General features: G+C 48.9%; 1 protein-coding gene across 2 annotated transcripts in view; it reads left to right on the forward strand.

Annotated features, from left to right (window-relative positions):
* The window catches only part of NPHS1 (NPHS1 adhesion molecule, nephrin), a 387,780-nt gene that overhangs the window by 97,047 nt on the left and 277,721 nt on the right, over positions 1-13,012 (forward strand). Inside the window, exon 4 of one of the 2 annotated variants that reach the window (XM_030213102.1) lies at positions 586-708. The exons of the other annotated variant lie outside the window; for it this stretch is intronic. Coding sequence (XP_030068962.1) covers positions 586-708 — 123 coding nt within the window. The remainder of the gene's footprint in view (positions 1-585; positions 709-13,012) is intronic. 2 annotated transcript variants of the gene reach the window in all.

Here is a 13,012-nt window from a genome sequence, read left to right on the forward strand (position 1 = left end):
TGTGAATTTGAGTTTATTTGAATGAAAATTTGCTTGCATTTGTATTCAATAAAGAAAAAGAATAATTTGCAAATCTGAAAGTGCGGTTCTTCCATTTCAGGAACAAATCCTAAATTTAGCTTCTTTTCCTCCTTTATTCTTTGAGAGTAAAGGACGAGGTTAGTTTATTATTCTACTCCCTCGGCTGTGAGTGTGTGTTCCTTGGATATTCGCCACGACTACAACAACAGGTATCTGGGAGCATATCACTACAGTCCAGCCGAGAGGGGTGGTAACACAAGCTCTTCTCAAGTCTCCCCCCCTCTCCCATATACTGTATTCTTTGTCATAAGTCTGAGTCTGCTGTTTGTGGTTTGTTTTGCAATTCTGTAAATTGTAAACCACTTTGCTGTCCTGCTGGAAGGTGATATATCACATTTAACTAAATTAAAGTTTGGTCTTCCTTTCTCCTTTTTTAATATATGGCATTTTTGAACAGCATCCACGCCTGATGTAAATTTTAATTATTAAACTGGTCAAATTCTGTCAATATTGAGCCGCTGAACATGACTGCTTCTGACCTCTGACCTTTGCTGGCCTTCCTAGGAGAGAATCACCTACAGATAGAGGGCTGCATTCTACAGGATGATGCGGCCTATAAGTGTCAAGTCGGGCGATCGGAGAGCAGTTACGGAATCATCTCCCGCACATCTCTGGTCAATGTGCTCAGTAAGGAACTATTGTGCCTTATTTCTCTGTCTCATTTTTTATACATCTCCTGTTTTTTTTTTGTTTTGTTTTCATTTCATCGTGGTGGCTGGTGGCCTACAACAAAAGTGGTGTGACAGGGTGGGGTCTCCCACCCCTCACTTCCTCTCGGTCTCCCACCCCTCATTTCCTCTCTCTTTCTCCACTCCCATTATTCTCTGCCTCCACCTCCCAATTCCCCCCCCCCCCCCCCCCGCTAACACACACACACAACACACACCACACACACACACACACACACACACCACACACACACACACACCACACACACACACACACACACACACACACACACACAACCCACACACACACACACCCACACACACACACACACACACACACACACACACACCCACACACACACACACACACACACACACACACACACACACACACCCACACACACACACACACACACACACACACACACACACACACACACACACACACACACACACACACACACACACACACACACACACACACACACACACCCACACACACACACACACACACACTTACTTTCTCTGCCTCTTTCTCACTTGTGCTGGCAGTTTCCAGTTCAACATACATCTCTAGTCCAGTGGTGTATAGCCTTTTTTTTGGGCTCAGGCTACAGCTGCCAGGAGATCTGGGAGCTGTATCTTCTCCGTCCCTCCCTCCTGCACTGCAGCTACCTTAAGTACATAAGTATTGCCATACTGGACAGACTGAAGGGCCATCAGCACAACATCCTGATTCCAGCAGTGGCCAATCCAGGTTACAAGTCCTACTACGACTACTACTACTACTATTAAACATTTCTATACGCTACTAGACTTACGCAGCACTATACAAATTAACATGAAAAGACAGTCCCTACTCAACAGAGCTTACAATCTAAATTGGACAGACGAACAGACAGCTAGTGGTGGGGAAATTGCAGTGGTAGGGGTGATAAGTGAGGGTGTTGAGTAAGAGAGTCATGGTTAGGAGCCGAAAGCAGTAGCAAAGTACCTGGCAAGATCTCAAAACAGTACATTACATTTTATGCTGCTTATCCTAGAAATAAACAGTGGATTTTCCCCAAGTCCATTTTAATAATGGCTTATGGACTTTTCTTTTAGGAAACTATCCAAACCTTTTTAAAACACTGCTAAGCTAACTGCTTTTACTACATTCTCTGGCAACGAATTCCAGAGTTTAATTACACTTTAAGTGAAGAAATATTTTCTCCCATTTGTTTTAAATTACTACTTTGTAGCTTCATTGCGTGCCCCCTAGTACTAGTATTTTTGGAAAGAGTAAACAGCGATTCACATCTACCTGTTCCACTCCACTCATTATTTTATAGACCTCTACCATCTCTCTCCTCAGGCCGTCTTTTCTCTCCAAGCTGAAGAGCCCTAGCCACTTTAGCCTTTCCTCATAGGGAAGTCATCCCATCCCATTAAACATCATCTGCCATTTAGGATGTCCAATCTCCCACTCTTGTAAAGTCTACTTGTAATTTTCACAATCCTCTTGCGATTTAACACTTTGAATAACTTTGTGTTGACAGCAAATTTAATTACCACACTAGTTACTCCCATCTCTAGATCATTTATAAATAATTTAAAAGCAGAGGTCCCAGTACAGATCCCTGTGGAACCCCAATAACTACCCTTCTCCTTTGAGAATACTGACCGTTTAACCCTACTCTCTGTTTTCTATCTTTTAAACCAAATTTTAATCCACAATAGAACACTATCTCCTATCCCATGACTCTCCAATTTCCTCTGGAGTCTTTCATGAGGTACTTTGTCAAATACCTTTTGAAAATCCAGATACACAATATTAACCGGCTCACCTTTATCCGCATGTTCGTTCACTCCTTCAAAGAAATGTAATAGATTGGTGAGGCAAGATTTCCCTTCACTTAATCCATGTTGGCTTTGTCTCATTAATCCATGCTTTTGAATATGCTCTGCAATTTTATTCTTTATAATAGTCTCTACCATTTTGCCCAGCACCGACGTCAGCTCACCAGTCTGTAATCTCCTGGATCACCCCTGGAGCCTTTTAAAAAATTGGCGTTACTTGGCCACCGTCCAATCTTCCGGTACCGATTTTAAATATAAATTACATATTACTAACAATAGTTCTCGCAAGTTTGTTTTTCAATTCTATCAGTACTCTGGGAGGAATACCATCTGGTCCAGGTGTCACATCTGTGGCTGTGACCACCCTCAGACTTACCTATTTCTGGGGGTCAACTTCTAAGCTGGCTTCTGCCTATCCTTTCTGGAGTATTTTCCTCCTGTGTGCTGGCTGCTTCCAGCATGCTCTAATTACTCCACTCTACTGCACCTGGGGGTGCTGCCTGAGTTAGCTCTACCTCTGTCTCCAGCCTGGCTATATTTGCTCCTCGTGGCTGCACCTAGGTATTCTAAGTCTCTCTATGTCTGTGTGTGCTCTGCCTGCTCCTTGGTTTGTGCTCCTCTCACCCGCTGGTGGCCAGAGCCAGTGGCTGCCATAGTTTGGTCTTGCTGTTCCTACCCGTCCAGACTTTAGCCCAGCCTGGTCCGGTTCTTCCAGGCTGCCAGACTTGTCTCTCTTGTTTTTGCCTGGACAGCCTCCATAGTTGCTTACTGATGGCTGGCAGCTGCTCCTCAGGTGGTGAAGGACTTTATTAATCACTTAGAGACTGCAGCCTTTGCATCGTCTAAGGTCCCTGGTATGTTAGAGTGCTCTGTGCACTGCTACCTTGTCCAGTTCAGTGTGAGTTTCTAGCTTGTTACTAGTAGCTTGGGCATAGCTTTCTTGTTGGCTTGTGTACAGCTTTACTAGTTCTCCTGTGTTTTGCTTAGTGTGAGTTTCTAGCTTGTGACTAGTTAGCTTGGGCATAGCTTTCTTGTTAGCTTGTGTACAGCTTTACTAGTTTTCTTGTGTTTAGCTTTCTGGTTTTCCCATGTGTGTTTTCCTTTGCTTCTGGAGCTTCAGCCCCAGTCCTGTCTGCTGCCAGTACTCCTTGCTACTGGAGCTCCAGCCATAGTCTTGCTACTTGACTTGACCATTGCCTGTATCTGACTACTCGCTGCCTGCTGCCTGACCCGACTACTGCCTGAACCCGGATATTCTCTGCCTGTGGCCAGACCTGACTATTGCTGGAAACCCGGACATTCCCTGCCTGTCTGCCTTGCTTTCGCCTAGGTGCCTGGGGGCACTTCTGTATCCTGATTCCTGTTGTTCCTGCTTGCTAGTTCCAGTTCCGGTTTTCCTGTAAGCCCTGCCGGCTGCCTGAACCTGAGGGCTCAACCCTCGGGGAACGGTGGCTAAGCGCAGGTGAAACCTAGGTCCAGTGTGTTCCTGTCCAGCGGGTTCCGGTCCTGTGTGTTCCAGTCCAGTGGGTTCCAGTCCAGTGTGCACCCGTCCGGTGCGTTCCAGTCCTGTGTATTCCAGTGCAGAACTCCAGTCCGGGGTTCCAGTCCAGCCTTGCCTCGTCTCTGCTTTGAAGGTGACCTTGCCTGCCACTGCCGCTCCACGGTAGTGGTCCAAGGGCTCACAAACCCAGTGCTTCCAGGGAAGAAGCCTGATGCCAGGCAATTTGCTACTCTTCAATTTGTCAAATTGCGCCATTACATCCTTCAGTTTATAGAGATTTCATTCAGTTTCTCTGACTTGTCAGCTTTAAAATACCATTTCTGGCACTGATATCTCGCCCAAATCTTTCTAGGTGAAAACTGAAGCAAAGAATTTCATTAAATCTCTCCACCATGGCTGTCTTCCCTGAGTTCCCCTTTCACCCTTCAGTCATCTAGCGGTCCAACCAATTCTTTTGCCAACTTCTTGCTTTTAATATACCTAAAATAGTTTTACTATGCGTTTTTGCCTCCATTGCAAATTCTTTTCAAAGTCTATCTTTGCCTTCCTTAGAATTGACTTGCCATTCTTTATGCTGATTCCTATTATTTTCAGTTGGATTCTTCTTTCCGTGTTCTGAAGGATTTTATTTTAGCTCTAATAGCTTCCTTCACCTCACTTTTTAACCATGCCGGCTGTCGTTTGGTCTTCCTGCCTCCTTTTTTAATATATGGAATATATTTGGCCTGGGCTTCCAGGATGGTATTTTTGAACAGCATCCATGCCCGATGTAAATTTTTGACCTTTGTAGCTGCTCCTCTAAGTTTTTTTTTTTCACCGCTCTTCTCATTTTATCGTAGTGTCCTTACTGAAAGTTAAATGCTAACTTCCATATCATCATGCTGATCAATCCATAGACTGGTGGGTTGTGTCCATCTACCAGCAGGTGGAGATAGAGAAAAAATCCTTTTGCCTCCCTATATGTGGTCATGTGCTGCCGGAAACTCCTCAGTATGTTCTCTATCTCAGCAGGTGGTGGTCACACACAGTAGCAGCTCTGGCTAGGTCTCTAAGCCTAATTCTTAGGTTTTGTTGAGTACCTGGGGTTGAGGGCTCTTCTTGAGCAAGTGCAAACCTGGTGGTGCCAGGTCCCTCCTTTTCTCCCCCCTCCCGCTGGCTCCGTTAAAAAAAAAAAATAATAATTTTTTTGAACGTCCTTTAAGGGGGTTTATTTCGACGTTTATATCAGCGTTTATTGCAGCTGCTCACTGGGACACCAGTTCGTTACAGCTCGGAGCGAGAAGCAGGTAATTTTTACCTTTTGTAGCGGGAAGGGGGGTTCCCCGATCGGTCTCCACGTGGCTTATGGCGTCGGAGGGCGAGGGTGCGAAGAATCGCTCCCCGGACCGCGTGTGCGCGTCTAGCGGGGATGCGGGGGTTCAAGGCCTGAATCGCCTTTTTTGGGCGTCAGTTTGGAGTCCGGTCAGTGTCTGGTTCTTCCTCCAGTGCGGTGGTTTTTCCCGCCATAAACGCCCATCCCCCCGCTGCTCGCCCCCCCCCCCCCATTTTGGCTGGCCACTCTGCTCGGGCGGCTTCTTCTTGGGCCGCCCTCGAGGTGGGAGACGTTAATGCTATGGTCGCCCTTGATTCGGGCGACGGCAAGAAAGCGGCAAAAGTTAAGCGCCATTTTTCCCGTGCGGATCCTTCTCGGAGTTTCACACCGGATGCCATTTTGGATGCGCAGCATGTTTCTCCCCCGCTCTTGCGAGCGCCGGTTGAGGGTGCGTCTAGGGCCGTGGCCCAGGCTGCAGAAGTGCACAGTCTGGGGGGTTTCTCCCCTGAGTTCATTTTGCTGCTGCATCAGGCTTTTCTTATGCAAAACGCTGCCCCTGCTCCCCTGTCCGATAAAGGGTTGAGGCCTCCGGAAGCAAACGCCCTCGGGTGGCTTTCCAGGCCCTAGAGGACTCTGTCTCCTCTGATGTAGATGAGGGCAGCGTATCTGAGTTCTCCCAACGGTCCTTTGGGGATTCCTTGGAGGAGACGGATTCCCGCTCGGATGGAGCGGATGAACCCTCTGCAGCGCGGATCTTTCGCTCAGAGGATTTGCCCAACCTGTTAGTGCAGGCCATGAGCATTTTGAAGATTTCCTCTCCGGAGGACGTCTCTCCCTCAGCCTCTGCTGGCTCTGCCATTATGCTGGGGACGAAGCGCCCGCCTAGGACCTTCCACGTGCATGAAGCCATGCACACCTTGATTTCGGCTCAATGGGATGTCCCAGAAGCGAGCCTTAAAGTGGCTAGGGCTATGTCCCGCCTCTATCCTCTGCCTGAAGGTGAATGGAAGGCCTTTCTTTGGCCTACCGTGGATTCGTTAATCACTGCGGTGACTAAGAAACGGCGTTGCCGGTGGAAGGTGGCACGGCCCTAAAGGACGCCCAAGACAGAAGATTGGAGGCGGCTTTAAAGTCGTCCTTCGAGGCGGCAGCTTTAAGTTTGCAGGCCTCAGTTTGCGGCTCCTATGTGGCCAGGGCATGCCTGACGATTGTGCAGCGGGCTTCCCCCTCAGATCCTTCCTTGAGGGCTGATTGGCCGGCCCTGGAATCGGGCTTGGCCTACTTGGCAGACTTGCTGTATGATGTCTTGAGAGCCTCGGCTAAAGGTATGGCTCAGACAGTCTCTGCACGGCGCTGGCTTTGGCTGAAGCATTGGTCTGCTGACCACACCTCTAAGTCTCGCCTGGCTAAGTTGCCTTTTAAAGGCAAGCTGCTCTTTGGGGTTGAGCTGGACAAGATTGTGACCGATCTCGGCATGTCTAAGGGCAAGAGGTTACCGGGGGTCAGGGCTCGGGCCAGTGGTGCCCGCCCCGGTTCCTCCAAAGGACGGTTTCAGGAAGCCCGTCAGTATCGCCCGGGCAAGTCGGGCTCCTCTGCCCCCTCTTCCTTCAAAAGGAACTTCTCCCCCAAGCAGCATTCCTTTCACAGAGACCGCCGTCCCGGAGGTGCGTCCTCCGGTCCTCCCCCAGGGTCTCGTACCCAATGACGGGGCCCTGGTCCATGGCCCAGAGCAGATTGGGGGACGCCTATCCTCATTTCTGGGCGAGTGGACCAGGGTAACTTCAGACGCTTGGGTGCTGGAAGTCATCAGAGACGGCTACAAGCTAGAGTTCTGCCGACCCTTAAGAGACGGGTTTGTGCACTCTCCCTGCAAGTCTCCGGTCAAAGCTGTGGCAGTGCAGCAGTCTTTGGACAATCTGATCCGCCTGGGTGCAGTCGTCCGGTGCCAGAAGATCAGCTTGGCAAGGGACGTTACTCCATTTACTTTGTGGTACCAAAGAAAGGAGGTTCTGTACGGCCTAACCTCGACCTCAAAGGGGTCAATCGGGCCTTGAAAGTTCGGCACTTCCTAATGGAGACTCTCCGCTCTGTTATAGCGGCAGTGAAGGCAGGGGAGTTCCTGGCATCCTTGGACATCAAGGAAGCTTACTTGCATATTCCCATCTGGCCTCCTCATCAACGCTTTCTGCGTTTTGCAGACCTGGGCCGACACTTCCAGTTCAGAGCCCTCCCGTTCGAGTTGGCTACTGCTCCGCGGACCTTCTCCAAAGTAATGGTGGTCATCGCAGCCTTCCTGCGAAAGGAAGGAGTACAAGTCCATCCTTATCTGGACGACTGGTTGATCCGAGCCCCCTCTTATGCAGAGTGCGGCAGAGCTTCAGACCGGGTGATTGCTCTTTTGAGCTCCCTGGGGTGGATCATCAACTGGGAGAAAAGCCAGCTGCGCCCGACTCAGTCCCTGGAGTATCTGGGAGTTTGTTTCGACACCCAAGTGGGCAGAGTGTTCCTGCCAGACAATCGGATTGTCAAGCTTCAGGCTCAGGTGGACCAGTTCCTAGTAGCCTCTCCTCTTCGGGTGTGGGACTATGTGCAGCTGTTGGGCTCTATGATGGCCACGATGGAAGTAGTGCCCTGGGCCAGGGCCCATATGAGACCTCTACAGCACTCTCTACTGCAGCAATGGACTCCAGTGTCGGAGGATTACGCTGTGCGCCTTCCCTTGGATCCAGCGGTGCGCAAGGCGCTGAGCTGGTGGCTGAGGCCAGACAAGCTGTCCGCAAGAATGCCTCTTTTCACCCTGGAGTGGGTTGTCGTCACGACGGACGCCTCTTTGACGGGCTGGGGAGCCCACTGCTTGGGAAGGACAGCGCAGGGGCTCTGGTCTCCTGCAGAGGCAAAGTGGTCTATCAACCTCCTGGAACTCAGAGTCATTCGGTTGGCGCTTTTGGAGTTTCTCCTGGTACTGGCGGCGAAGCCAGTACGGGTCCTGTCGGACAATGCCACGGCTGTGGCCTATGTCAATCGCCAGGGAGGTACCAAGAGCGCCCCTCTAGCCAAGGAGGCCATGAAGCTATGCCAGTGGGCGGAAGCGAACCTGGAACAGCTGTCGGTGGCCCACATTGCGGGAGTCATGAATGTCAAGGCGGACTTTCTCAGTCGCCATACCTTGGATCCCGGAGAGTGGCAGCTATCTGCTCAGGCGTTCTTGGACATCACAAAGCGCTGGGGCCAGCCAAGCCTAGATCTGATGGCGTCATCGGCCAATTGCCAAGTGCCGCGCTTTTTCAGCAGAGGATGGGACCCTCGATCTCTGGGAGTAGATGCTCTTCGCCAACAGTGGCCGACACAGGAGCTCCTCTATGTGTTCCCACCCTGGCCCATGTTGGGCAGGGTGCTAGGCCGGGTGGCAAAGCATCCAGGCCGGATAATCCTGATGGGTCTGGACTGGCCCAGACGTCCCTGGTAAGCGGACTTGATCAGGCTCTCAGTGGACGGCCCTCTGTGGCTGCCAGCGGAGCGGGGCCTGTTGCATCAGGGTCCCGTGGTGATGGAGGATCCCTCCCCCTTTGCTCTTACGGCCTGGCTATTGAGCGGCAGCGTCTGAGGAAGAAGGGCTTCTCAGACAAGGTCATCGCCACTATGCTGAGAGCGAGGAAGTGCTCTACTTCTACTGCTTACGCCAGGGTTTGGCGTACCTTTGCATCGTGGTGTGAGGCAGGCTCTCTTTCTCCCTTCACTGCTCCAATTTCTTCAGTGCTGGCGTTCCTGCAAGAAGGTCTGGAGAAAGGCCTGTTGCTCAGTTCCCTTAAGGTCCAGGTAGCGGCTCTGGCTTGCTTCAGGGGTCACCTGAAGGGGGCTTCCCTGGCCTCGCAGCCAGATGTGGTGCGCTTTCTCAAGGGAGTTAATCACCTACGCCCTCCTCTGCACTCGATGGTGCCTCCGTGGAATCTCAATCTAGTGCTAAGAGCCTTGCAGAAGCCGCCTTTTGAACCCTTGTCGAGGGCATCTCTGAAAGATCTGACATTGAAAGCAGTCTTTTTGGTGGCTATCACTTCAGCCAGACGAGTTTCCGAGTTCCAGGCGCTATCATGTCAAGAGCCCTTCCTGCAGTTCACTGAGGCAGGAGTGTCTATTCGCACAGTGCCTTCCTTCCTGCCCAATATTGTTTCTCGTTTCCATGTGAATCAGCAGCTCTGTCTTCCCTCCTTTCGTAGGGAGGACTACCCAGAGGAGTACTCTGCTCTCAAATATCTAGATGTGAGACGAGTCATCATCAGATACTTGGAAGTGACCAATGATTTCCGGAAGTCGGATCATCTGTTTGTGCTGTTCGCAGGTCCTCGTAAGGGTCTGCAGGCATCCAAGCCTACAGTGGCACGATCAAGGGTCAAGGAAACCATTGCAGCAGCTTATGTGGCCGTGGGGAAGATGCCGCCTATCCAGCTGAAGGCTCACTCCACTAGAGCACAGGCGGCCTCGATGGCAGAGGCCGGGTCTGTCTCCTTGGAAGAGATTTGTAAGGCAGCAACTTGGGCATCGGCTCATACCTTCTCCCGTCATTACCGCTTGGCTGTGGCTGCTCGGGCGGAGGCCCGGTTTGGAGCTTCAGTGTTGCGGTCAGGGATTTCTATGTCCCGCCCTGGGTGAGTACTGCTTCGGTACATCCCACCAGTCTATGGATTGATCGGCATGATGATATGGAAGGTAAAATTATGTATCATACCTGATAATTTTCTTTCCATTAATCATAGCTGATCAATCCATAGCCCCTCCCAGATATCTGTACTGTTTATATTCTGGTTGCATTTCAGGTTCAAGTTTAGTCTTCAGTTCCTGTTCAGGAGGATCTTCGTATTCAGGTTTTTTCGATTGAATTCTTCTGGAGTTGAGACGATTTTGTGTTACAGTGAGCTGCTACATTCCTCTCCCCTCCGGATCACTGTAGGCTCAGGCAGACTTCGTTATGTGACAAGAAAACATCCGACCTCACAAGTGTTACCCCTACAAAATTCTTTTACTCCATTACAGCACTGTGATGTTCTTGAAAACAGAACGGAAGCCAAAGAAAAAATAATAAAAGTGGAACAAAAAGATATGAAGGTACCCAAAGAGAAAAGAAACCCCCAAATCACTAATATTGAAACGCATACCAGGAAATGTAGATGGAAAGCGATGACCACAAATGCTCGCAGTCTAAGCAATAAAGTTCATGACCTTCAGGCCCTGATGTTGGAGGCAGACTTGGATGTTGTTGCAATCACAGGGACGTGGCTAAATGGTTCCCATGAATGGGATGCAAACATACCAGGCTATAATCTATTTAGGAAGGATAGAGAGGGTCATAAAGGTGGCGGAGTAGCTCTGTATGTGAGGAATGATATCACTGCGACTGAAATGACAGGGACCTGGGGAAAGGAAGAAGCGATATGGATCACCTTAAAAAGAGATGATAGAACCTCTGTCCACGTGGGTGTTGTCTACAGACCTCCGACACAATTGGAGGAATTAGATAAAGACCTGATCGCAGATATTCAAAAGTTGGGAAGCAAGAGAGAGGTGCTGTTGCTGGGAGATTTCAATCTGCCGGATGTAGATTGGAAGGTTCCGTCTGCGGAATCGGAAAGAAGTAGAGGGATCGTGGATGCTTTACAAAGTGTTTTGCTCAGACAAATGGTGATGGAACCCACGAGGGAGGGAGCGACACTGGATCTGGTGCACACAAATGGGGATAGCATGTCAAATATCCGAGTGGGTGCCCACCTGGGCAGCAGTGACCATCAAACGGTTTGGTTTGATATAACAGCTAAAGTGGAGAGCGGCCACTCAAAACTCAAAGTCCTGGATTTCAAGCGTGCTGACTTTAGTAAAATGGGGGAATACCTGAGGAAGGAGATGATGGGCTGGGAGGAAATACGAGAAGTGGAAGGACAGTGGTCCAGGCTGAAAGAAGCTATAAATAGGGCCACGAACCTTTATGTAAGGAAAGTAAATAAAAGCAAGAGAAAAAGGAAACCGATATGGTTCTCCAAGCAAGTGGTTGAGAAAATAAAGGCTAAAGAGTTGGCGTTCCAGAAATACACAAAAACTCAAGAAAAGGAACACATGGAGGAATACCGGATGAAAATGAAAGAAGCCAAGAGAGAGATACGACTGGCAAAAGCGCAAGCGGAAGAACAAATGGCTAGAAATGTAAGGAGGGGTTGCAAAAATTTCTTCAGGTATATTAGTGAAAGGAGAATGATTAAAAAGGGAATTGTGAGACTACAAGATACTGCGAACTGCTATGTGGAAACCGCTATGTGGAAAATGATGAAGAAAAAGCAAATTTGCTAAATATATACTTTTGTTCTGTTTTCACAGAGGAAAATCCTGGAGAAGGACTGCGATGGACTGGAAATAATACAATTGAGAATGAAGTGGATAGAGCACCGTTCACAGAAGAAAGTGTGTATCAACAACTTGAAAAGCTAAAGGTGGACAAAGCCATGGGACCGGATGGGATCCACCCCAGGATATTGAGGGAGCTCAGAGAGGTTTTGGCGGGTCCTCTTAAAGATTTGTTTAATATATCCTTGCAGACGGGAAAGGTTCCGAGGGATTGGAGGTGGTCCCTCTTCACAAAAGTGGTGATAGGGAAGAAGCTGGAAACTACAGGCCGGTAAGCCTCACTTCGGTTATTGGAAAAGTAATGGAAGCGATGTTGAAGGAAAGGATAGTGAATTTCCTGGAAGCCAATAAGTTGCAAGATCCGAGACAACATGGTTTTACGAAAGGGAAATCGTGCCAAACAAATCTCATTGAGTTCTTTGATTGGGTGACAGGAGAATTGAATCAGGGACGAGCTATGGACGTAATCTACTTAGATTTCAGCAAAGCTTTTGACACAGTTCCCCACAGGAGGCTCTTAAATAAACTGGAGGGGCTGAAGATAGGACCTGAAGTGGTGAACTGGATTAGGAACTGGTTGACGGACAGACGCCAGAGGGTGGTGGTGAATGGAATTCGCTCGGAGGAAGGAAAAGTGTGTAGTGGAGTGCCTCAGGGATCGGTGCTGGGGCCGATTCTGTTCAATATATTTGTGAGTGACATTGCCGAAGGGTTAGAAGGTAAAGTTTGCCTATTTGTGGATGATACTAATATCTGTAACAGAGTGGACACCCGGGAGGGAGTGGAAAACATGAAAAAGGATCTGAGGAAGCTAGAAGAATGGTCTAAGGTTTGGCAATTAAAATTCAATATATTGATTTCAAAAACACTCCAGCTTATTATAACAAATATCTTTATTGAGAAAATGCGCTTTTATCCTGAGCGCTTATCATATTTAAAAACAATAATACTACCCACTCACTCATTCCCCATTCACTCGTAGTACCTGACTAACAGCACTCCAAATTCTCTTACTAAAATATACAGGTAATGATGTTACACTTAATTATTATATTCTACTAGGATATCAAGTTACTACTAGTTTCCTCTTAGATTTCTCGCCCCGGCTTTCCACACAGGTACTCTGTATATTGTGACTCCAAAGTTCTCCCCAAGAAATTGGTGTAAAATAGTCTCTGACGCAATTCTCCGTCTAAATGTAAAGTCTTTCAGTCCTCCACAGGT

The sequence above is a fragment of the Microcaecilia unicolor genome, chromosome 8 (genome assembly GCF_901765095.1).
Source record: "Microcaecilia unicolor chromosome 8, aMicUni1.1, whole genome shotgun sequence".
In the NCBI taxonomy this organism is placed as follows: domain Eukaryota; kingdom Metazoa; phylum Chordata; class Amphibia; order Gymnophiona; family Siphonopidae; genus Microcaecilia; species Microcaecilia unicolor.